Here is a 26,550-nt window from a genome sequence, read left to right as displayed (position 1 = left end):
AGTAATTTACCATATCCTTAGAGAGAAGAGCTCACTCAAAAGCAGACACTAAGCTGGTAGACATAGGTAGGTTAATCATTTAAATTATTTTACTCACAAAAATATTCCAAATTGATGGGATTATTCTCCAATATTAAAAAAAAATAGTTCTATTTATACAACAAGGGTAAATTCTGAGGAAAGCATTTAGGGAAAGAAAATGTAAAACTAGCTTAAATAAGCAGTCTGAATTCACTAAATTTTCAGAAGGTACTGATACAGAGTATCCACAACCTGAAAATAGAGAACACATTAAAAAAATCTTACACAATTAATATGGATATTTAACTTGTGAAAACTGTAACAGGATGTTTCTGAAGATTTTTAAGGTTGCATAGACAGAAAACCTAAAATGTGCCGTTGCCAAAAGTAGATTTGTGAAGCAGCTATCAAGGGTTTATTAAGAAATACATTCCTTGAGTTTTATTGCTTTTAACGGAACGGAGACATGAAGAAGTGAGAATTAAGAGTATTTCAAAAAAATTATTTTAAAAACATGTCACTCCAAAAAGAAAAACTACATTTCTTTAAATTCTACAAAGCTGAACAGCTGCAATGTTAAATATATTCAATTTCAAGTTAAAGTACCTACCTTATCTCTGATTTTCGTATCAAGACTCTTACAATGTTCCTCAATTTCTTGAGTTTTTTTTGTCATAGGAGCCTGCATTTCTTTCAGATTCTTCAATTCTTCCTTAGCCTGGTCACGACTTTGTTTCACTTCTTCATGCTGCTGACGAACATTTTCATATTCCTTGCAAAAATATGAAAGCAGAATAATAGATTTTGCCTTCTAGTCCACATGATTTGATACTGCTCTAGCATTTCATTTAATTGTACATCAGTTTGGAAAAAAAAAAAAAACTCCTTTATAAGTTAGTGTACTACCTAAATAAGCCTCCTGTTATTTTCAGTATGACCAAAAGAAAAACAGACCACTTAGTCCCCAATGAACTGCACACAAATTTAATGCTTTTCAAGTATTAGGCCATTCAAGGAGCAGAAGAAACAATCAAATTTTCCTGCAATTACCTTTCCTCTAAGTCCATCTTGGGTCAACATGGGAAAACTAACTCTTTAGCCCCTTCTTCCCATAGCCTGAGAACCACTTATGCAGAAATCCTGAAGCTAAGGGGCAAATAACCACAAAAAGAAAAGGAAGGCAAAAGAGCTAGGCAGACCAGGTCAGCTTACCCCATGGTAAACTAAAGAAAGACACACAGACAGAGAAATAAAACTTTGGGGGAAACAAACAAACAAAAAAGGTCACCCACACACCACCAATACCAAAGAACTCACTGGGGACAAGGAACTCGCTGGGGAGCTGAGAATAAAATTATGGTAAGCAGTGCAGTGAACAAGAACTACTATCACCAAGAACACAAGAATTTCTAGAGAAAAACAGCCAAGGCTCTGAGAGAGCAATTACTTCTATCATGAGAAACAGGCTTGTTTCTCATAGGGCATGAGGTGACAAGTTAGCTGGAGGAAAAAAAAAAAAAAAAGGGACCTGATGTTCAACAACATACAGGCTGAAGAGTGTAAAGGCAGATTACACCAAGCTTTAAAGCACAGAAAAGAGAGCTTGCAAACTCCATCTGAATCAGCTAATTTAGCCTTATCCTCCACTACTCTTTCCCTAGTTAGCTATTTAATTACTCCATTTATAATCATACACAACTAATGAATACTCAAGTTATTAAATCAAAATATTTTAGGAGTAGCTTTTTCATAAAGCCAAAAAACTCCTTGAAGAAAGTGGCTATCATTCAGGGACATGGGGTCCCATCAGGGGCCACCATTATAGATAGCTAGGAAGTTAAAGCACTTGGTTAAAACACAAGTACAGTTATTTAGCCCTATTTTAAGTAAGGCATCATATTTCAAAGTTAAAGCAAGAAAACACACACTAGCACATAATTTATTCAGACATGTGAATGTTTCTAGAAATTACTTTTTTTTAAAAAAAAAAAAAGAGAAAATCCGTTTAACACCTGAAGAAAACCTGATTTTCGTAGATCTATGTATTTTGATAAACTTTAAGCAAATAATCTTGACCCTTGCAATTATTCTCTCAGCCAGAGATCTGCAGAACTTTTGAAGCATTTCATCCCTCCTTTCTCAGTTGTGAATGGAAAAGGAAGAAGAGCGAGATGGCTTGAATAAAAAAAAAATTCAAATTATACGGAGGATTATTTTGAGGAACAGAACCTCATGCCTCTATGCTACTTTGAGACAGATGCCTTAAAAGATATCACAGTACCTAAAGCTTAAGCTTGGAGGGGTGAGAAACACTCCTTTAAGAGTTATGCAGGAAGGCTTATGTCAGAAAAATTGTTCCTTAAATCTGCTCATTAGCTGCAGTTATCATTAAGATAATTTGATTCAAGGACTCTTAAAAGTACAGAAAAAAAGCCCTCTAAATGCTTAAGTTTAAATCTTTTTTTTATAAACACTTTCAGGGCTCATTTTATGGATTTTAAAGCAGACATCTAAAAGGTATGTCTAAATAGATACGTCTAAACATAGGCATATTCAAATGGTGCATAAGGAATATAATAGTTAATGACAATAAATCTCCACATACAGAATCATCTAGCTACAGCACTTGGTTATAAAAGTATTCACCGGTGAAAAGCAGGGGAGTGTTGAAAAAAACCCCACAGTTACACAGTGATGAAACAGTAAGCTATGTCCAGCCCTAGCCTTGCTCTTTTTGCTTAAGATCAAGAGAGAATCTACTATCATCAAAATAGTGTGTGGCCTTTTTCATTTGATGTTTTTTTCAGTGTTTTCTCCATTGTGTTTGTCTACTGCAGTTATTTATAGATCCGCATGCCGGCTGCTTTGGACGCTCATCTAGCAATTCCGTTTTGCTACAGAGGCAAACAGCAACTTACTACAGTGAGGATTACCTTGAATTGGATGCTCTTAAAGATACAAGGGACAAAGATTTCTGTATATATATAGGAGGCTTTCTTTCGTGCAAAACTGCTATGAAATGCCTTGAGGAAGTTTTTGTATCTACTAACAAGTATTATCTGAAGGTTTTTATACTTTCTGGATCTGTATTTCATAAAATCCATGAAGTATGCAAATAGAGCAAACAACATACTACCTTAGTACAGTAAAAGACACATCAGCTTAAACTAGTGCTTCATTCCCCAAAAGACGCCAGAGATAGTTGAAATTAAGCAGTTATCTCTGCAAGGAATAACACAGATAGTGCTTTTAACCCATTTTGATGACTCTTATAAATGGGCAGAAACTCCATACGTCTACTTACACATCCAAGAAAACCTCTGATCAAATTCAGAACAAAAATAGTATATCAAGATCTATCCTGTTTACACCAAGCAATTCTGAGGATATGCAAGGTACTCTCATAAAGATTTTTTTAAGAAATTGCTGGCACATTAATAGTACTGCAGTTTTTGAGGAAAAAATGGTTAAATTGGGGAAACACTGAAAATAAAACAAAAGCTTACCACCCAAGGCCTTTTCCTCTCAAGCATCTCAATTAAGTCAAGATGACGCTTGCGTTCGTGGTATCTCTCAACATCTTGCTTGTATCGTTCAATCCTCTGTCTCATTTTCTCCAAAGAATTGCTTTTCTCTTTGCACAAGTTCTGTAGGCATACGTATTTTCATACTTTACAGTATCTACTCTGTGAAAACACTTTTCAGAAATTATGCACATCTCATCTGTATATTAGCCAAGAAGGATGTTTAGTACAGCAGTAACTGGGGGGGTAAAATCCAACTAAAAATAGATGTCCATTTTTTCCAGGTACCTTAGTATATATATTTTTTGTCAAGGTATAGTTAGCAGCAGTCTTAATCTGAAGAAAATCTTTTCAAAAAAGGTTATACATTATACAGTGAAGTTATTCTCACAGCTCAAAATTTCATTAACCTAGAATCAGTTAAAGTTGTTTAGCAGCTTCTACCACACAAAAGTAGCAAAAATCCTTATGAAAGCTTCTGCAGAGAAAAAGCGCCCTATATCATCTGTGTCCAGACCACTGGGACAGATATGCCCCAGCACTTGTGAGTTTGTGAATGAATGAAATCTAAGAGAAAATGAGCATGAGCAGATAAAATCAACTTACTTGCACACTTACTAAGTAACTACTCTTCTGTAAAACCTCACATTAAGTTTTATTACACAAATTTTCCTATAGTTATTTCCTTGTGTCTCTGTAACAGGTATGTTTACCTCCAGTTCTCTTTCTTTTTCTCTGAAGTTTTTAAGTTCACAATGAAACTGATACATTTCTGGAGGACCAATAGATTTTTCAGTGGCTTCAAGCAATTCAATCTTACTCATTTTTGCAAACTCTCCAACTTTGTCCTACAAAATAAAATATTATAAAAATACAGGATTAGAATAGTATAACACAACAATGTTGGATTAAATTAGAGCAACCACTGTCATCTAATTCAGAGTTCCATGCCAGACAGTTCTGAAAGTTAAGCATAGCATGACTATCTTATCAAGCAACAGCCTCTAGCCCTCTTAAAGATTTGTAGGGGTTTCATACATGGTTCTGACAGAGCTTAAGTCTTTGCTGTTCTAACCCTCAGTTATTTGGCTCCAACAACAGTTTCTGAGGTACTTGGATGAGGGGATGGTGGAAAAGACACCAGTGTTGCTTGTTTTTTGTTTTGTTTGTCTTAATTCACTATCATTATTCTAAACAAGATTGTTCAGATAATTTTGAATTTTATTCTGCTGTATTCCTCATGTTGGTTCTCAGACTTAGGAGGTCACACCTTTCCAGGTGCTATATGCTATAATGAACTAAAAAATATAGTAATGTGAAATTTAAGATAAAGCCTGTCAGACGAGTATACCAGGGGCCATTGCTGCTAACGCAGAGCAGCTTCCCATTGCTACACTGACAAAGAGCAAATTAACCAAACATATAGCACAGTAATATTCACTAAACTGATGTTCATGCACAAAAGCTATGCTGGAGGAACCTGCGGAAATTTTTACTCTGAAAAAATATTGCGAGTATGTAAAATGAGAAAAGTCAGCTGTTCCCAGACTTTCTGAATTTCTAAATTTTAACTTTTCCAGTATGTTTTTTGAATGCTTTTCCTTGAACAAGAGAGCAAATACATGCTTGACCAAGCTCCAACAAGGCGTCATTTTACTACCACCTTGGATGATCTACAAGAACTGGGGAGGACTCAGGAACGAGTCTTAACCTGTCTGAGCACAGATGGATTAAGCTACAGAAGCTGCATATAGCATTCTTTAGTCTTCTCCCTCCCTTAGGAACTATCAGCATAATTTCATTTAATTCAGACACAGAAAACCTTTAAATTCTGTCTGTTCTCTAAAAACTGTTGACCAGCTTGTGGTTGCAGTTGCAGACTCATCTAATACAATTGCCTCCACTCTTTTTTTTTGCTTTTTGGAGAATTAAATCTAGACAACTCTGCCCTTCAGTTACCAATCAAACACAGAATCTAACACTGAGGAACTGACCGGATATAATTAGTGAGAAGCACATGCAGGAATTGACAGGATAAGTCAGCAACATCATACAGATAAAAGCACAAAGAAGGTGTTGGGAGACCTCAAGAGTACACATTTTTCCCTTCAGATGTCTCTTTTTACTAAGGACACCAACAGCAGAAGCAGTGGGACAGAGAGACACCACTGCTGGTGTTGTTGCCCGAGCAACAACCTAGGGAATACCTGTGGTTTTCCTCATTCTCAACTTATAACCACGTACAAAAGTGACTAATTAGCAAGCCCTGCAAGGCCACACATTTCTTTCAGCATCACACCAGTATGGCTACTTCCTCTCTCTCATTCTTTTTGCAGTCCCATTAAATTGAATTGCATGGTGCAAGACAAAGCAATTAGAAGCTACAAAACCCTCTCAAAACACAGCACTCCATTTGCATCCATTGTCTTCCAAAATTTTTCAATACCTGAGGAAGAAACTGGCACAAATTGCCCACTTGGATATTTAAGGCTGTAATCTGTTCTTCTACGGCTTTCAAGGTTGATGGCTTTCTGTTGATGAACCATGTTGATGTATTGTTCACCACTTGAATTTCCCGTGTGATAATTAAATTGGTATGTGACTGGAACCTGATAATGAAAAGATACTTTTGAGAGCACATGAAGATTACTCCATGTCAACAAAATATGTTAAAGATTTGTACTAAAAAAATGTAACATATCTATTTGCTATAAAACAACTGCATAAAGATTCAAATTCTGTGTTTCACATAATGGCCAGTACTTCAATAATGAATTAATCCTGTTACATTGGCTGTAGAAAGTCCTGTGGAAGTCAAGAATACCTGCGAATCTGCGGTGCAAGAGCAAAAGCATTGCCAGCAGGTTGAGAGTAGCAAGTCCAGAAGTGGACTACTAAGGTAATAAAAGACTGAAGCATCTCTCAGATGCGAAGCTGAGAGAGCTTGGCTTTTTGAGCCTGGAAAAGAGAAGACTAGGAAGTGGGGAATCTTATGACTGTACACATGTATATGAAAGGAAGGTATAGAGTGAATAAGGCCAATCTCTTTCCGGCAATGCCCACTGACAGAACAAGAGGCAACAGGTACAAACTCGAGGACAGAAAGCCCATGTAAGCTTGAGGAAGAAGTCTGCTTCCTTGGAGACAGGCAGAAGTTGTCTGGACATGGTCTTAGGCCAGCTGCTCTGTGTGACTGGGCTTAAGCGGGCAGGTGGATTACATGATCTCCAGTGTACGGTACCTCCCAACTGCCTCCACTCTGTGACCTAGGAAGCCTATTAGCACAGTCCCTTTTCAAAATGCAAAGGCAAAATACATATAGAAAGCATTCTCTTGGAATCTCCTTTTGAGGTATCATAAAATCTGAAGCTTTAGAATAAAAAGGTCAACTTTCAGTAAAGGCTAGGGATTTCTTTTCTCAAAAATCATCTCTCATTTAAAAGGGACAAATTCCTCCTCTTTAGGGTTAATGTTAAAACACCTCCTTCTAAATTATAGCATATAATTACACTCAAGCACACAAACACACACACAAAGAAAAATCAACACTTTCAGAAATGTCTGATATAATTTTGCAGACTAGGTCCAAATGATATTTCAGTTGGGAAAGTTTATCTAGAAGATTGTGTTAGTCCAAACTAGCCAGAAATACTATTTTTCCTTCCATTTTCCCTCAGTAAGTGGCGTTTTTATAAGAATGCAGATGAGTCCTCCAAATCAGTAGTATCAATATGAAAAAGTGAAAGCAGAAAATTTGATTTTAGAATTTCAAGACTTGAAACCATCTCTAAACCAACCATTACATCTTAAGGGTAATACTGTCTGTATCTGAATTACCTGAACCTTAAATATGCTCAAAAGCTAAAATATCACTTAAGTTATTCTTTCTCTATTTTTGTACACCACGACAAGGCAAAATGCTTCATCAGATGAAAAATCCTGTCACCACTGATCATTTCTTGAAAGACAGAATTTTAGCTTAGAATTTTGAAGGCTAATAAAAATAAAGTCAACATGCTTAAAGAAAGAACACACCAGATGTTTCTGAGAAGTTCATGAATGACTGTGAGGGAAAATAATCTAATAAAAATGCATTAGAAAGTATAATTTTACTACTTACAGTTCAATTTCTACTAGACCTTTCAAGCACCCACGCTTTACGAAGAGACCAACCTACAAAATGAGTTACAGACGTTATTATTGCAAATTATCAGTTACTTAAAATGTTATTTCTTACAAAAATATACATCTGTTCATGTAATAAAACGTATTTGCTGAATATTGACAGTTAATAATTTTGTCTACCAATTAACAATAACTTCTTCAACAGCTCGCAGTACCAGCCCTTCCTCCACAAATTGACACTTTCGATTTCCAATACTGAACAAATTATAATCAAAGAATCTTCAGAAAGGAAGGAGTTTCCATGCAAATGCAAAACACTGCCCAACGCTAATTCTAACATTGTAAAAACCATAAATAAATATGAAAGGCCAAAACACAATACCTACATCACTGTAAAATCAGTTAAACACCCAGATTTAGTTCCCCAAAACTCTAGTGAAACATGTTCCACAAAAAGGCAAGAAGAAAAACTCAAAAATCTGACAATGCAAATTAAATTCCTACTGTGATGTCAGCACATTATCTTTTGGGAGTACACGTGAGACAAGTGATCTTACTGAAGATAATAGAAACATTTATCCCCAAATCAGCCAGCTTGCATTTAAAATCAAAGATTAACAGATTCAGGCTTTTAGATAAACTCTCAGACATATCGATGACATCTTTCACTGATCACATACATTTGGAAATTTATGTTAGACTTTATTCTAATGTTGCCTTAACTTTACATTCCTCAGATTCTTGTTTGAATGTTACTCATGTAACAGGAGGTGTTCTCCTTCAAAATATAACATGCTAGCTTCCCAAGGTTCCAGTCGAATACAAGTTTTTCCATCTAACGATTCAGACAAGAAGCCAGGCAGTTAAAGCTAGGTGATTCCTTTGGTAAAAGGTCTTGCTCTTGGATCAAGGTTACTCTACAATTCAGATATCTTGCATTTTATTTATATATGTGTGCGTGTGTGTGTATATATATATGTGTGTGTGTGTGTGTGTGTATATATACAGGTATATAAACGAAGATTATTTTTCCTTCTTCTGCTGAACTGCGCCTCAATTAAATTCAGATTAAAAATCAACATTACAAAGCTTTTTACTCACCTTATCAGCCCTCCCTATAAAAGACGGCTTTCCAGCCAGGCCCAGGCAGATGGCACAAACAATGCTCGATTTTCCTGTTCCATTAGCACCTACAATCATGTTCAAATTGGGGCCTGGATGTACTTCACAGCTGTCATACGTTCTGGAAAATACAATAATTTACTTCTCAAACCATACAAATAAATGTAACATGAAAAATGTACACTTACCATAAAAAAATAAAAAATACAGCAAATTCTATTTATAAGCAAGTGTACACTAAGTTAGATGCATTCCTCAAGTGTTACCTTGCAAGAAAACCTCACAGTGAAAAAATGACTCTATATTAAGATAAAGTGGAGTCAAATGCTGCCTATTATGCACCAGTTTCCAGTAGAAAAGATTATACAGAATGACATGATGGATGCAGCCGGACAGGAAGAAAAGGAAGGAGAGGAAGGAAAGGAAAACAAGACTGGGAGAATTTATCCAGCTTTGTTGCATCTGCCTCCAGGCACACACACATGTGTATACACATACATACATGTGATGTACAGGGGCTTGCAATGCTGCGAGATGCTGGTGCGCTGTATGCTATTCCAAACTGAAAAACTGGGTACCGTGCACCTTAGTTACAAGAAATAACAAGGGGCCCTGCTACCAGGGCGTTTTTTGTGTGTGTTTTTGCACCTACACGAGACGCTATCCCCCCGGGCGCGGCAGCGGCAGGGACCAGCCCCGGGAAGCGGACACCGCGGCGGGGGGCGCCGCGAGCGGGCCTGCGGCACCGGCCCCACCGGGGCCCCTGCCCCTGTCCGCAGGCCCGCCCGCAAAGGAGGCTGCAGCTGAACGGCCTCGCCCAGGTGCCGCCCGCGGCTCGCCCCGCTCTCTGACTCACAGGAAGTTCTCCATGAAGATGCGCACGATGGAGCCCTCCACGAAGCGCGCGGTAGGCTCGGCCGCCCTGCCCGCCCGCGCGGGGCCACCCGCAGGGGCCCTGCCCGGCGCCGCCATCTTCGCCGCCGCCGCCGTCCACCCGCCTCGGCGCGCAGCCACCCGGTTGGCGGGCAACCAGGAGCGGGGCAACTCAGGGCTGCGCTCATTGGCTGAAGGGAGAAGGCGCCGAGGCGCTCTGAGACTGCTCATTGGCTCGCGCCGCCCCGCGCTGCTCCCGATTGGCTGCGCGCCGCTGGGGGAGGGAGGCGGGCGGAGTGTTGCTGCGTGGGTTTCGCTTTCGGAAGGGTCGGGGGCGGTGGCGCGGGGCGCAGTGCCCGTCAAATCCCCGCAATGCCCGCCGGGAGGTGTAGTCCAGCGGGCCAGGCCTCCCGGCGGGCGCTGCGGCGGCGAGGACTACAACTCCCGGCGGGCATTGCGCGTGAGGCGCGGCGGGGGCGGGCGCAGGCCGAGGCCGCGGCTCCCCACGAGGGGGCAGCGCGGCCCGGCCGAGCGGAGCCGCCGTGTCCCGCGGGCGGCACCGGGGCCGTCCCCGGCTCCCCCGGCTCCTGCTTCCCTGCGGCCTCCCGGTGGCTGCACAAAGACTCGGTGCCCAGAGGCGTCTGAGGCCACTGGTACCCGTGTGGCATCAGGAATGTCCTAGAGGACCGAGAGAGTCCTATGGCCGTACGGGAGCAGTGGAATTGGGACCACAGGGCAAAGTGTTTCCCTGGCAGTTCCTGTGTAGGAAAGGAGGTAAAAGGGCAGTGAAAAAGGACAATAGATAAAAGGTTGTCCAGATGCAAAATAAAGGATGAAGGGGGTTGTTTCAGCAGAGTTCTTGCAAAAAATGGGAGTGCAGATGTCTATGGGCTCTAACAGGCTGATGGGCCTCAGATGGGATGTGAGATGACCCTTCTGGAGAAGGTGCAAAGCTCTGGAAGGGTTCAATGCGGGAAAGCTTGGAGTGGGAGAGGAGACCAGGAACATCCAAAGTGCTGGTGTGCACCTGGGCCCTCGCTGGTGAGGCAGGGAAAGATTTAACATTCTGCAATTAAATACTAATGGTGTGTCACAGGATTTCTGGTAATTGCGAGGTATAACCATAAGTTTAACTGATATGTGTTTACCTAGTTAGATTATGAGTTAATTGATTTATTAGTTCCTTGGTGGTGTTTTCTGTTGCAGAACATTGCAGATAACTTCTTGACACAGGTGGTAGATGAGGCAACAAGGGGAGGGGCTCTGCTGGATCTGATACTAACAAACAGAGATGGTCCAGTGGGAAATGGGAGGCTTGGGAGAAGTCTTGCATGCAGTAACCCTGCGATAGTAGAATTCATGATTCTGCAAGGAGGAAGCTGGGCAAGAAGTAGGATTGCAGCCCTGGACTTCAAGAGAGCTTGAACCTTTGACCTCTTCAGAGACCTCCTTGGAGGAATCCCCTGGGCCACAGTCCTAGAAGGACAGGACAGGACTCCAGGAGAGTTGGCTAATATTCAAGCACCAATTTCTCCAAGCTCAGGATTGGTGCATTCCTACAAGAATGCAGCGGAGCAAGGTGGGCAGGAGACCTGTGTGGATGGAAAAGGAGCTGTTGGGTAAACTTGATGAGAAAGAGAGTATGTAGAATAATGTGGAAGAAGGGCCAGGCCACCTGAGAAGAATATAGGAACATTGTGAGAGAATGCAGGGATGCAACAAGGAAGGCCACAGCCCGTTTGGAATTAGAGTTAGCAAGAGATGTCACGGACAGCGGGAAGGGCTTCCACAAATACATGAGCTGTGAGAGGAAGCCTAGGGAAAATGTGGGTCCCCTGCTGAATGGGGAGGGTGCCTTGGTGACAGAGCATGCAGCAAAGGCAGAGTCACTTCTTTGCTTCTGTCTTTACTGCTAAGGCCAGTCCCCATGAGCTACAGAGCCTGGAGACAAGAGAGAGAACCAGGAGAGAGGAAGATTTTCCACTGGCCGAGGACGATTGGATTAGGGATTCTTTAGACAAACTGGACACCCATAAACCTAGGGGCCCAGATGGGATGCACCCAGGAGTGCTGAGGGTTCTTGCTCTGCTGCTCTCCATCATCTTTGAGAGGTCATGGGGAGCAGGGGAAGTGCCTGAGGGGTAGAAGAAACCAAAATCATTCCAGCTTTCAAAAAGGGCAAGAGGAAGGAGCCAGGAAACTAGAGGCTGGTCAGCCTCACCTCCGTCCCTTGGAGGTAGAGCAGCTCATCTTAGAGACCTTAGAGTAGTAGGCATGTGAAGGGCAAGAAGGTGATCAGGAGTAGTCAGCATGGATTCACCAAGGGTAAGTCTTGTTTGACCAACCTGATAGCCTTCTATGATGGGATGTTTGGCCAGGTAGATGATGAAAAAGCCGTGGATATTGTCTACCTGGACTTCAGGAAGGCTTTTGACATAGTCTCCTGTAACATCCTCATGGGGAAGCTGAGGAAGTGTGGGTTAGATGAGTGGACAGTGAAGTGGATCGAGAACTGTCTGGATGGCAGAGCCCAAAGAGTGGTGATAAATGGGGCCAAGTCTGGTTGGAGGCCTGTGACCAGTGGTGTCCCACAAGGGTCAGTACAGGGCCCAGTGCTCTTCAACTTGTTCATCAATGAGTTGGACAAGGGCACAGAGTGCACCCTCAGCAATTTGCAGATGACACCAAACTGGGAGGAGTGACCAACACTCCTGAGTGCTGTGCTGCCCTTCAGAGAGACCTAGACAGGATGGAGAGTTCGGCAGAGAGGAACTTCCTGAGATTCAACAAGGACAAGTGCAGGGTCCTGCCCCTGTGGAGGAATAACCCCAGGCATCAGGACAGATTAGGGGTTCACCTGCTGGAAAGCAGCTCTGTGGAAAGGGATTTGGGAGTCCTGGTTAACAAGTTAACCAGCAGTGTGCCCTTGTGGCCAAGAAGGCCAATGGGATCCTGGCCTGCATGAGGAGGAGCGTTGCCAGCAGGTTGAGAGAGCTGATCCTGCCGCTCTGCTCAGCTCTGGTGAGGGCACGCCTGGAGTATTGGGTGCAGTTCTGGGCTCCCGCAGGGAGGGGCCGAGATGGGCAACATCTAGAGAGGATCCAGTGTAGGGTGACAAAGATGATGAAGGGACTGGAGGATCTCTGGTACAAGGAAAGAGTAAACGAGCTGGGCCTGTTTAGCCTGAAGAAGAGAAGATTAAGAGGGGATCTGATCAATATGTATAAGCACCTGAGGGGAGAATGTAGGGAGGATTTGGGTCAAGAACAGTTCTTGAGTGAATAGGATGAAGATTCGAAAGCTAATGCAGGACTTCAAAGCAGCTAGATGGAGCACACAGCTTAGCAGTGAGAAAGGGAATGTAACCTAATATGTACAGGGCTCTGAAAGAGACCAAAAAGGGCAGGTAGAAATGCTGGTCTTCAGAGAAACCAGAAGCAAGTAGGAAATAAAAATGGGATGAGGACAGAGATGGAGTCAGGAAAACAACCCATGAAGGAGAAGATGAATATTGACCAAATTAATATAAAGGAGACTTGAAAGTTCATCTGTTCACTGCTAAGCACCTAATAAACTTGTAATGACTAATGGCAACCTTTTTCCAAGGGGAAGGCTACACGTGAAAGCAGCAGCTCATAGTGTTGGTCTGAGAGAGCAGGAGGCAGGTGTTTGGTCTTCCATGTGTGAGGGGTATTGGACTCTGCGTGTCAGGGTGGAGAAGTGTGTCCTCCTCAGCCCTTGCCTTGAAGGGTAGCACAGGAGCCGCAGATCCCGTGAGTGCTGGAAGTCATAATTTGAAGCTGGATTCAAACCCAGCTAAACAAATGCCAGATTTTTTTCCACGCTCAGCTGCAGAGCTTTGTCGGGTTTGTTTAGCTCTAATACAGTACTAGACCAGAATGTTACTTGCATTACATTTATGCAAAGCTAGGGTATTTGCATAGAGTAATTGCTTTGTGCAGTTATTCTATTTTCTCATAGGGGCAACTCGGATCAAAATTTGGCCCTCTTTTTAGTAAGTATTCAGGATAGGGCAAAATGTCAGCCAATTGGAAATATTGAAATAAAACGGGAATTGAACAAGCAACAAAAAGGGCTTTTCCCTTGCTTTCAGGATAAATTCTGCAGCACAAAGCTATGTTTACAGCAGACAAATACAAGCCCTTTAGTGTTTGGTGTGTTAAAGTAGCTTTTGAAGTTTTCTTTTTTCATAGACGTTTTGTGGCACAACCAGGCTCCATGCAATTACTTGTGGATTCTTTCGCATTTGCAGCTTTCAGAGAACTTACCTGACAGCAAACATGCCCAATACAGTGCAGTCTCATCTCTTCGTCCTGCTAAAGTCTTTTTAGAGCTATTCCAGTGACAGGAAAGGAACTAAGAGTAAATGAAAAGGGATCCAGGGTGGAAATTAGTTGCACAGGGAGTTTCAGAATTGGACAGAGCTAATGGAATGGTTTTACCTCAACATAGGACCGAGGTTTGCTAGTGAAGCAATCTTAATGCTTTTGTCTCTGTTTTGGTTTGTTTTTGCTTTTGTTTTTTTAGATGTTTTGTTGCCTTTCAGTAGTTGGGGAATTTGCCTATTCCATAGGCTGAAGTCCAGCAAGTGGTTAGTTTAAGAAATAATAAAAATCTTTTAAAGCCAGCTTTCAAATTTTCACTCCATCCTTCAGCTCCTGCAGAGGCAGTAACAGACAAAAAGGGGCTGTTTTTCCCTTGTGAAAGGAGAACAGCAGGTTTTCTTTTGCAGCCAGGATAGCACCTCTCGCCCTATGAATGTATATACTGCTCTCAGTGACACCAGCGTAGGGACAGAAAGCCAATGGTTACACACTGTGTTTTATTAAATTGATTACAAAGTTCCCTTAGAAGTATGCTGAATCACTAAGCCTTGTGATTTTAATCACGGTATTTGTTTTCTGCTTTTATAATTTGATGTGAATTTGATGTGAATATTGGTGCTGAAACATCAGCTCTTTAAAGCAACTACAAAACTCTTCAGAAAAAGTCCATTATTTCTGGCTGTTCTTTTCATTTTCAGAATATGGTAACAAGAATAATGCACTGGTAACAAGCTGCCAAGAGAGACTGTAAGTAGTTGGGGCAGGCAGTTAAAATTCCTTAAGTTCTTTTGGCTCTTCCTCCATCTTTAGGAAATAATATTCTGTGTTTCAGGCTGTGTGGTCATGTTATTGAATGTATTTATTGCACAACCTCTTTAATTGCTTTTATGTCCCCGAAATCGGGGGGGAAAAAAGGGCATTTTTCCCAGAGAGAAGTCGTTCCTAGCAAGAGATGCCAGGAGCTAGGCCTTCACTCCTTGTCTCAAAAACGTCCTAAAACACCTTTTAATTGGCAGAATCTGTTCTGCCATAGAACAATGTGAAGTCCAATCTAACATATCCCAGGTGCTGCCTGCTAGAAAAGCCCTCTCCTTTGTGCTGAAAGCAGGGGAGGCCGTTCTCGTTTCTCCGTGTTCGTGCCTTGCAGAAGGAGGTTGGATGCGGTGGCTCCAGGCGTCCCCTGCGTGGGAGCTCCCTGCAGCAGCAGCTGACACTGGGCTGGATGAGGTGACATGCGCATTCTGCTTGTTTCCAGTACTCAAATTATTGGATTTAAGCTGTTCAGTTCAGTTGTTTCTCACTATGCCAGTAACTGAAGTTTGAGGCAGAACAATAAGATGTTTTTTGAAGCAGGATTTTACTAGGAAGTTAGAATAGTTTCAAAACAAAGTCTTAAACACGAACTCCGAAAAATCACTGAGCTCAGTGTCTTATTAAGATAAATGCAGGGCACGTCTGGTTGGGTAAAGTGTGAAAAAAGACAACTATATTCTGTGTGAGTGTACAAACTGATTTTATTTAAAAAAAAAAAAAAAAGGAAATATATGCCAGAAAAGCTACAGCATCAACTGTAAGTATCCCCCTTTCAAAACAGCAGTACCTTACATTGAATTATACTGAAACACTAAAAGTCAATTTGTTATCGACAAGAATGACAAACATATTCATTATAGTAAAATAATACAAAAACATAAAAAATGGTAGCAAAATATTAGTTTCCCAGAGAGATTTGTCGTCATGAATAATTGCACTTAACCTGCAGGATACTACTAATAGCTAGTATTATTTTCTCTATTACTTCAAAATATTTATAATTTCCTTTAAAAAATCCATTCTGTACCCAACACAAAACATTCACTGAATGCAGATTTAAGAAAACACAACCCTAGGTTTTAATTGTGCACCTCTACTTTCCTCTTTGATTTACAAAAGCATTAAAATACAGTATTTAAGGATGTGTGCAAAATGGGAAGCTTTTATATAGTAACTGAAACCTCATGCAAAAGAAATTAAAAAAAAAAAAAAAACAGTCTAAGAAGCCCTGAGTCAATAATTTCATTGCAAAGGCAAGGTATATGAGTGCTCTGAGTTCTTCCTATATGTCGGTGAATATTCAAAACAGTCCAGTATTTATTTAAAACATGCTTTAAAACAGGTAGTTTGTGCAGTTCCTCACATAAAAACTTTCTGCTTTTTTCCTTTCAGCAGCATCTTTAAAACTCAATTTCATTTAAGCTGTCGGGATAGCCTGATGAAAACTGAATTTCTTCCACTTCTGGAATTAAAAAAGAAGGGAGAAATACTGTAGTTACTTACATTTTTTTATCACTCCACCTAAGAAGAATGCAATTGTCATGTTGGATTTTAAATGAAATGGCCGTACAGCTATTATGTAGTTCCATAAGATCATCGCTAGTTCAAGTTCTGAGGATTTTCTCATTTTTCACATCTTCTAAAAAAGGAAAAATTCTGCAGTACCCCAGAAGCATGATGCTAAAATCAGACTCATTCACTGGGAACTCAAAGGAAGAAGTACCACCTATCTAATTATAGAAATTACTGCACTAAATACTAGGTGTCTCCTAAGAAAAGGTTTATTTAGCTTACCTAAGCAGGATCCTGCCTGGAACAGAATATCATCAACAGCCGTATCACTTCTTATTGATATCCCACGAATTGCTTCAAAAATAATCTGTAAAGGTAAGGCACAAGTTCATGAATACCACATCGAGGGTGAAGAACTGGAGAAAAAGACACAGAGTGTATCCTGAAAGCCCGCTTCGTGGAAATAAACATGTTTCTCCAGCAGTCCGTCTGAATACTGTGGTCAGAAAAGCTGGGAATATAGTTGTGTTGAAAGAAGGAGATTTGTTGTCACAGTCTGATGAATGGTTGCGTTTTAAATACTGATAAATTTATGAGAGCTTATTCTCATAAAACTATGACAATTTTTACCATATTGCTATCTTGGTTTTCAGCCCAGATTATTTGCTACACTTTATTATGGGCAGGTAAGTTTCAAGAGGAGAAATAAAGTATAAAAATAGTACATTGTGGTCTTGGAGCAACATGGAGCTAAGCTTGCTTTTCAGTAAAAGTTCACTTTCTCTTATAGTTTCCAGACTCTTAAGGCAAACTGAAAAAAATGAGTACATCTTTGCTTAGTGATCAGTACAGTTTCAGTCGAGAGCAATTTCAGCTTTCTCTTTGACAGAAAGCTGTCATCTTTTTCTCTGGAAGTGCTGAAATCAAAGGCAAAGCTCCAGCCTACAGCAGCTCTTGGCATGGTGACAATTTAGAAAGCCTATCCTGAAAGTATCAGAACTTCTTCAAGGTTTTATCAAACCTAGACAAGGCCTTGGACAGTTAAAAATGCATGAGTAATGCAAATACAATGACTCCTACTGGCAGGAAGTGATAATGTATTTAAGCAAGCCTAAATATGTGTTAATGAATTAATGAACTATTTTTATATTTTCAGCTCACTGTTTCATGATTCTAACGAGTTCATTGCTTCTGCTTGTTGGTCAAATGGCCATTTAATCCTGTCTGCATTTTTTTTATGCAGAGCCAAACTGCCATTTGAACATACAGTTAAGTTTAATTTTCCCTTTTGACTTTTTTGTTTGTTTTGCTTACCTGGTGGTTTTTTTCACTTTCATATTCTATCAGTCCCCTTAGCCATGAGATGCTTTGTTCCCCTGTTCTCCTCCATAATGGAATCTCTTCCTCATCATCTTCCTTTTTTAAGTAAACACTTAATAACCCAGTCCCAGCTCCATACATGTGATAGAAAAATGTCAGGCACAGTTTTCCAGAAGTCCCTCTTAATGTTCTTGATGTTAGGTATGCTCTCTGTCCATATACCATGTCGGATGCTTCTATATACATATAGTATCCTTAAAAAGATATACAGTCAAATATTAGCATAGGGGAAGCGTTCTTTCTTTCAATGTGATAATTATGTAAAAATGTAGGTATGAAACTGTTTTGATAAATCAAAGTTCTACCTCAAAATAGAATTCAAAAAGGAGTATGTTTTTAATTATGGTAAATGAATGTTGATGAAAGAACACTTAAAATTCGGCTTATGTCAGACGAATAGCTGAAGATGAGATCAGAGAACAAAGCAAACTAATTGAAAACCCTCTTTTACATTACATATGACATTGATAATAATTTTCTTTCTGTGTAAGGACCAAGTGAAGAAAAACTGGATATTAACAATCTAGGAGCAAATAAAAAAAATGACTCTGATTCTTGGGAAAATTGATTGGTATCAGATAAATTATTTTTGCCTTGAGAAGCATCACTCAGTTATTTCCAGCTGGAGCCAACCGAGGTGTGTGGGAGGACGGGAAACACCCCAGTGCCCTCCCAAGGGGCCTGTGCATCGCGAGGCCCCGCTCTGCCAGCCGGCAGGAGGAATCAAATCATCTGCAGCTGTGGATCTGTAATGGCAAGACCACTTCATACAGTGTTTTGGAGGAAATTCCCAAGGCCTAATGCATGCCTGGTCACAGGAATTTTGATGCTGACTCTGCTTAAGAGTTACAACTAGTAATACAGCACAATAAAAAAAGTTTGCTTTTTAAGGCTTTAAGGCCTTAGAGATACTTGTTGGAAAGACTAGATTAGTTCTGGGTTTTTGAATTCAAGTCTGTATTTTTCTCAATACATTCTGCTACAAACAGATGTGTGATGCAAGGAATAAATATTGCTGTAAACTTGTTTTCTTGACACAGCCCAAGCTTAAAAGATACTTATGCTTCACAAATTATAAGGACAAGTCGTCAGTTTCAAACTTCAGAATGGCTAGTGATCTTCATAAACACAAAATAGGTCTGAAGGCTCTCTCTGCTTTAAAAATTAAGAAAATTAAGCTAATAGTCAATTCAAACCAAAGAGCGGTTCCTTCATTAACTATATAAATAACTAAATCCACCTAAGAGAATTTGACCTTGGGAGCATAAGATCTGGGACATGGGGTGTTTGGAAGAGGAAAAATACGTGACATTTCATAGAGGATGACAGTTAAACAAATGCAGCAAACAAACCTGCACATTGACTCCTTCTATTAAGTAAGGTGTAGTTACCCACCAAAATAGCTAACAATTTTAAAATGATGCAATCCTTTCACATCATATCGTGTAGAAAGTGTTCCAGGCAGCACTGAGATGGTCTACACGTGCTTCTCCAGTAGGTCCACCAACTGCATCTGCTCAGAATATGCTCCAATTTACAAGTAATGTTCATTTTATTTCAGAACACGTAAAGAGGAGTTTCACAGCTTAAAACTTGCTTATAATTGAAAGCTACTCATATTTATACTTGGAATCAGCACTGTTTAGAACAGACAGTGGAAGAACATGATTTCTTGGCAGCCTGAAATTTTCAAGCCAAATTAAAACATTCTCATCAACATGAATGTTACCACTGCGAGTGAGGAGAAATCCCATGATCCACAAAGCCTTTTTAAGCCTTTGCAAGCCTTCAGAGCTCAGAAGTTTTATCCGTAATACCGAAGTCAGAGGAATTCCTGCTCAAAGTTCCCCACTGCTGGAGTGAGTACCAAAGGCTATAAAATAGCTCCTTATTTATGAAAGTCAGCAGCTACTGTGTCCACCGTGGGAGCAATTCTGACAGTTTTCTGTGCGCTCACTCCTCCCTAAGAGCCCTGCTTGCCTAAGTACTCGCTCTGCAGATAAAGTGCTGGACAGGATTTATGTTTTATAACCTGTTGTTTCTTCTAACTTTGAACAGCAAGGTGTTCGTGCAGAAGACTTGAGCTCCCACCAACTAGCTCACATTTTAAGGGAATACTCACAGAAATTTGGGGGTTAGTCTCTTGCTGCAGAGCCCCCCCCTTTTTTTTTTCTCCCAAGAGACTACTGTGGGACATGAGCATCAATTTTTTTTTTCACTTTTCCACAGTAATTCAGTTTAATCATCACATTCTCAAAACCAGCTTACTCTGCGGGTCCCTAAGAAACTCGACTGTTTAATAGTTGTTCTGAACAGAGGTATAGAAACCTTCCCTGTGTTCTAGGTTATCACTTTGAAGTACTTGTAATTTAGAGATCCCCTTCTGTTCTGAAAGGTCAATGTGAAGCTGAACTCACCTACCCCAGTAGTGTGGTCTCCTCTGGGCCCAGTGTAAGAGGTGGGAGTGGGACCCCTCCTCCTGCGCCAGCTCCCACGGCCTTGCTTCTTCTGCGTGAACATACACTCGTCCTTCTCAAAAGTGCATTCTCCAGGATTGGCTGGCAACAGATCTGTAATGAAAGGCCACTGTTTAAAGCTACAGATATATTAGACAGATGTATGGAGGGATTAGATAAATTTAATGTGTTCAATCACCTGTTGAGAGCATTTGTTGTATCTAGTCAGCAGCAGTCACAAGCCTATAAATATTAGCTTCAACATGAAATAGCATTCATTTAATTTTCTTCACATCTTTGAGGAAATCTGTGTGCTAGCTTGGCTCTCTATCATGTATTGGTATTCTTAACATTTTCAGTGTTTGCAATTCTACTGCGATGCAGGAGAGAGGAAGTTCAGAATTCAGGTGCTGGACAGAAACTGAGCAAGTGACTTTCAGGTCTTCAGGTCTTTTGGGTTCTTACGATAAAAACCTGCAAGTTCCGTTTTGTGTGTGTGTGTGTAAGAGCCTCATGCAATCTGGGTATTGTGTAATTTTTGCTGCTCTCTGTGATAAGCTATACATCCAAGTATCTGGTTTGCATCTCCGGTTCTTTTTACAATTTCTTAGGAAGCACAGACAGGCAAACTCAATAACTGTTGGGATTATTTTATAAAAAACCCGCGTGTTGTTTTATATGCATAACTTCCTCTGCTCAATAATCATTAGCTGACAGGATGCATGAAGTCCAGTGAAAAGAGGTACGATAACAGGGTAACATGAAAGGCATCATAAGTCAGCCTCATCACCATTTCAAAGGCACAACTTTATTCAGAATAAGAATAGGATTATAGATTGGACCTGTCTCATGAGAATGGTTCCTAAAATAGGATGCAACTGTTGTACTGTCAAGCCTCAAAAAGCCCCCAGAAGAGGGAATCTGGGTGAGTTCAGAGAACTGCACATGTCAGAGCGTAAAGACTCGCTCAAAAGACTCACCTGTTCCTCCCACTGCGGGAAGGCGACTTTTTTGTACTTAGAGAACTGCAGCTCAGGTAAGGGACTATAGCTTGGCCTCACGTAACTGTACTTTTGGAAAAAACAATACTGTCATTTGAAAATGCTGCTTTTGAGTCTGCTTCTGGTCTCCTAGTTTTAAGACTCAGTTGGAAACTGCACCTGCCTCTGTGACCTTTTTTTTTTTTTTTAATTGTAATGCCCTCCAAAGAATGCTCAATAATCTACCACTACACTGCAGTCAGTGGGGTTAATTAGATTTTGGTTGGTACCACTGTGAAAAAAAATGGTCCTCCCCATAAATATGCTATTGCAAAAATGGGATTCGCGCAATACTTGCAGCAAAATGAAATGAAATGAAATGAAATAAAATAAAATAAAAATAAAAAACAGTGGATATAAGACATCTGTAGGATGGGGTTGGAAAATGAAGATGTAAGATGACCTTTTATTAAAAAGGGGACAGGGAGGGTAGCAGTCACTGGAAGACAAAAATACACAGTCTTACCAACAGCCTGGCAGCTTCCCAGGCTCAGTGATATGTCATCCAGCGCCACAAGTCCACAGTCCCAGAAGCTTTTACACCAGCTCACAAAGACAACCTGCAATACAGGAAGGAAGTTTCACATATCCTGGCTCTGTCAACAGTTTGTTTTTTTAAAAAAAATCAATAAAAAGTGTTATCATATTTTTATATTAAATGATATAGCTCTGTATTTAGTTGTTTCATTAGTAGAATAGCTGCTTTTTAGTGTATCAGAAAGAAAGCATGACTCACTGCAGTTGTCGTCCTCCCCCCTCAAAAAAAAACCCAAAACAAAACTGACAGCTCAAATCTCAAATGCCCTCAGTTGCCTTATCCTTGCAACCTCCTTTGGAATTTTGTCCCTGGGAAAATAGATGTGAATGAGCAATGCAGGGAGCTGCCTAGCAGGAATGGCCTGAGCAAACTGCAGGCAAACAGCAAGGAGATAAAACGGCGGCGCACGAGGGGATTTTTCGCAAACACCATGAGGCCACAGCACCATAGGGCAGGAGGCTGGCATTGCTCACAGGGCTCGTCTGGGTACCGCAATGATTGGGAACAGATGTCTTGTTCCAAGATGTCTTATTTTACTAGTCATTAGTTATGCCATGGAAAATAAAAGTCACTCAAGATTTGAAATATATAGCCAGTGAAGTAAAAGAAACCACCAAAACTGTAAGATTCCCAGATGCCTTTCCCCAAGGTTGACACAGATCTGTTCGGATTAGACAAGAAACAAAAAGATTTATTTTGTGAAAATAATTGCTGGCAGTTTTATTTGCTCAACTACTGCAAACCATCTGTAGGACCACTCGGGTTATGATCACAGTCTGGGAGGAGTTTTTCAAAACAATTCCTTTGTGATGAGGTCTGAGTTAGTAGCTGGAGACAGATAAATGTCACTTGTAATGCTTTAATGCTCCGGAACAACTGTAAACTCCTCACTTCTACACTGGAGGTTCAGGGCTGGCTGACAGTTTCACGCTGGCACAAAAACGTTGTTAAAAGTTCTACATCAGTTCCTTCATTTATAAAAGAGTCTCCAACACGTCCAGCACTGTCTTTATGCAGGATCTTGCCAGATTGCTTTGTTGTGTAGGATTTATTTCTCTATTTGCTTGTGAAACAGCCTGAGAGGTAACTACACTTCAACCTCTCAAAAATGTATGGATTCTGCTACCTGGAACAAAGCCATTTTCAAAACTATTTTATGTTCAGCACTGCCTGTCTTGGTAAAAGGAATCGTCTATTTTGCAAACTGTTGCAGGTATAGACCTGAGGAGTGCGCCAGCACAGCACGCCCAACAGCTCAGTGCATAGTGACCTAGTACTGGTCTTGGATCTTTTTCTTAACATAAAGATTTAATAGAACTCTTTTCCCCCCCCTAATTTGTAGGATCATTCTCAAGAAACAATCTATTAAAAATTAAACAAACAAACAAACAAAACCAGTAGCTTATCTTAGAATACATAACGCAAATAAACACTGATGTTGTATACATGTCATTCACCAGACTCTTCAGCTGTTAATAAATGCATTCTGGTGAACATTTGTAATAAACTGGAGACCCATTATACTTCCCAAACCAAGAATCTTCAGAAAACCACACGCGAAAGGATGAAGTCAGTTCTCTGTTTTGAAACAACATTTCCGCACAGTGGGCCTAGCTGTGTTTTAAGTGGTGTTTTCCCATTGACGTCACTGGGAACAGGATCGAGCTCTTTATTCTTAAGTTGCAATAATTCGTTCCATACAAGATATGTAATTACCCACTGGATCCCGCAGAAACTGCACTCCATTCTAAACGCATTGCAACAGTAACTGTTGATCTGTAAAAGGCTTAATCAAACTCATGCTTTTCATAAAAAAAGACTGGTTTCCTTCAGTCACACTTGTAAACTGGTTCAGCCTTCAACATGACTGATGGTTCACTTGCTTTCTGTGGTATCGGGTGACATGCTGCCACGAGCAGGCTTCATAACCGAGCACTGTTGGTGGGTTACTGTGTTAGTTTGCGCTTGGGAATGCAGAATTTGCACTACTAGCTCTAGCATAATCTACTGAAGCTGCCCGTCATCTTCCTGGCTAACTTTGTTGTTACAGTCTTGATTTGTTTTTAAGCAATAGAGTAGAGGATACTTTTCTTCACAGGTTAAAGAATTTTCACTCCTCCTTTCTCCCAAATCCCTTTGGTCTTTCTACAGTATTTGAACTTACCTCCCAAAATCCTATCGGTTTGGTGCATACTCAGCCACTCATTTGTACCCCAGATCTCTGAATCCTTTCTACGCTCTGCATCGGATGGATGTTTTCTTGTGAATTGAACTAAAATACTTCCTAAATTGAATCTTTCAAAATAAATCCTTACACATTTACCTCATGCATTGGAAGAGAGAATAGGGAGATCTTTGTCCTCAACTCACACTTTCTTTATAAAACATGACAGAAGAACTAATTGTTTCAAACTACATAAAAACTCTTCATCGGTTTGTATGCTTTCCTGGAGACTAAATTAGAAATGTTATCAAATACTGCTAGTGTTGCTAGTGTTACCAAAAAAAAAAAAAAGGGACACATATTTTCCTCTTATGTCTCTTCCTATTCCAGTAAAAAAGAGATGGCCAGGACACGAAACTCTTCCAACTAATTGCCTCAAGTTCTGGAAGCCTATTTGTTTATTTTCCAGTGCTTACCCAATGTTATTACCTACAACCTCTAAAGTATCAAAGAACAGTTCTTTTCACTTATCCTAGCAATAAAGCATAATGTCAAATGAGAACAATTAGAGGAGTTAGCAGGGATTTTTCGTATGATATTTTGTTGAGTCTGGGCTCAGTTAGGCACAAAGGATTTCTTGTCTTTACCACTCCACAACTCTACAAATAAAATGAGTTGAATGTATGCATAGAAGGAGAATTTTGAGAAGAAAGCACAGAACATGCAATAGAACTCTCAGTCAAGACATATAAAGAAGAAAGGATTAATGGAGAAGCTTGTAAAAGTAGTCTTGAAGGAGCTAGAGTCTCAGCTGGACTAAGATTCGGAAAAGGAAAAAGGAAAAAAAAGATGCCCCCAGACTGTCATGGATCCCGTGTGTTTTCTTTCATATTTGTTTATCTCAGAAGGGATAGCTGTTGCTCAGTTAGAGAGCCTGACCAGACAAACTAGAGAAAAATTGGGACAGTGGCCGAATCTGGTCACTGGAATGCAAGCTCTGTGCCTTCGCAGCAAATTAATTTACCTGGTTCTACCCTGCTATGTATTTCAAAGTTTAAATTATATACTGTATAGCTGTAGATACATAAAAATCATTCTGTAATGCAGACATATCTTCAGAGGTTTTAAAGCCAAGAGAAAGACAGCTACAGTGAAGCCTGGGCTGGGTTTTTGTGAAGAGCATCAGTTTTAACGTCAAATACCATGACACGAAAGACAGTATTACGAAATCCAAACAGAATCCCTTTGAGCACGAGGAGCACAAGTGTGACGTGACATAAAGAAGCTGTTGAGACATTTTAACCAAACAGTGGGCCTGACTCTTTGGCCAGTGACACCAGCACACAGCTGGTATGCCACAGTATGTATGCACGTACACGTGGTGCTCTCTGGCACTGTTAAGCAGAGATGTGTTCGGACAGTCCCTACCTTAATGTCCCTACCTTTTTAAATGGCTTGTTTTCATTTGACTTAAACAGGAAGTAATTTGTGAAATAACTGAAATACACTATTAAGCCAAAATTTCATTACCTGCAACCTTCCGTATAGTTTTAAACAAACTGATTTAAAATGGCACTGCAAGTTTAGGTTCCTTTTAAATAAATGCTGTGAGCTACCACAAGTGAAATAAAGTTCATGAAAGTTTCTACATAGATATCCAGGTAACACTAATACAACATTAGTGACATTGGAGAAAATGTTTCTGAAAATTTCTCTTGTCCAAGGACAAATAGCCTTTTGACAAACAGTAGAAATAAACAATGAAAGATACCAGGAAACCAACAGAACAAGCTGAGGCTACAGGCATCTATACCCAAAGGTTAAAGGATAGTGATAACTTCTGCAATCCCCTAAAGTCCTGCTAGATTGCCAGTATTCTCTTATTGTAACTCTATTTTCTTTTCACTGGAACTGGTTAGCAAATTTTTTATAACAAGGAAAGGTTTTTGCCTTTAGACCGGAGTCTTTTCACATGATCTACCATGGTAACATCTTAATACTCCAAATAAAAAACTGAGCAAAATAATAAAATGTTAAATATATGTATATAATATATGTATAATATAAGTTAAATATCACAGTTGCCAATATAACTGTGTAGTAATAGGAGTAATGTAAGAGTGTTAGTGTAACGTATTCTTTTGCTTAGCTACTTAGAACGTGCAGACCACTAAGATAAAGCTTTCTCACCTGAATATTTTTTTTTCATTTCCAATATATTGTTTTCATAACTGTGAAGCAAATACCACAGACACCAGGACACACTGTTTGCAAAAACTACCATTACTATTTACAACCCCCTAAGGCTGTTATTTTAAAGGAGCATCCTCATAATGCTCCTTCTGTCCAGTGACTGCTCTTTAGGATGTTTCCTGCTTTGCAGGTGGAAGAAGGAAGGACAGAAGGGGTTTACTATAAAACAGCAACTAAATCCAGCATCTTTAGCCACATATATCACTGTGCAAAGACAGAGCAAGAATCATGTCAGACACTCATTCCCTTGCCATGAGGGTTTTCCAGGAGAGCAGGAGATGAAGACAAGGATGCTTGCCCTCCTACACTTCACATCTGACCCTAAGGACTGTCCTTCATGTCCTTGGTTGTGGTGGTCTAGACTTTATGATATCCAAGACTGG

The 26,550-nt window shown here is 40.3% G+C and overlaps 2 protein-coding genes across 3 annotated transcripts in view; both read right to left on the bottom strand.

Annotated features, from left to right (window-relative positions):
- Nucleotides 1-234: 234 nt before the first annotated feature.
- On the bottom strand, nt 235-9,896 carry SMC5 (structural maintenance of chromosomes 5). Its single transcript, XM_088523368.1, has 8 exons — nt 9,649-9,896; nt 8,772-8,913; nt 7,666-7,718; nt 5,992-6,154; nt 4,259-4,393; nt 3,528-3,668; nt 632-793; nt 235-273 (listed from the first exon to the last, which is right to left on the bottom strand). The coding sequence occupies exons 1-8, from the start codon at nt 9,894-9,896 to the stop codon at nt 235-237; spliced, it is 1,083 nt and encodes a 360-aa protein (XP_088379494.1).
- Nucleotides 9,897-15,541: 5,645 nt separating this feature from the next.
- The window catches only part of MAMDC2 (MAM domain containing 2), a 57,324-nt gene continuing 46,315 nt past the window's right edge, over nt 15,542-26,550 (bottom strand). Inside the window, exons 10-14 of one of the 2 annotated variants that reach the window (XM_088523379.1) lie at nt 21,679-21,772; nt 20,134-20,286; nt 17,651-17,910; nt 16,619-16,703; nt 15,542-16,286 (exon numbers count right to left, since the gene is read on the bottom strand). In XM_088523379.1, coding sequence (XP_088379505.1) covers nt 16,225-16,286; nt 16,619-16,703; nt 17,651-17,910; nt 20,134-20,286; nt 21,679-21,772 — 654 coding nt within the window. In that variant the 3' untranslated portion in view covers nt 15,542-16,224. Of the gene's footprint in view, nt 16,287-16,618; nt 16,704-17,650; nt 17,911-20,133; nt 20,287-21,678; nt 21,773-26,550 lie in introns of those variants that run through there. The other variant, XM_088523380.1, reaches the window with a different exon arrangement.

This window comes from Tinamus guttatus, unplaced genomic scaffold (assembly GCF_059628265.1).
Source record: "Tinamus guttatus ecotype Peru unplaced genomic scaffold, ASM5962826v1 Tinamus_guttatus_pri_ptg000185l, whole genome shotgun sequence".
Lineage (NCBI taxonomy): Eukaryota > Metazoa > Chordata > Aves > Tinamiformes > Tinamidae > Tinamus > Tinamus guttatus.
The sequence above is the reverse complement of the archived record's forward strand: the minus strand, read 5'-3'. Positions and strand labels throughout refer to the sequence as shown.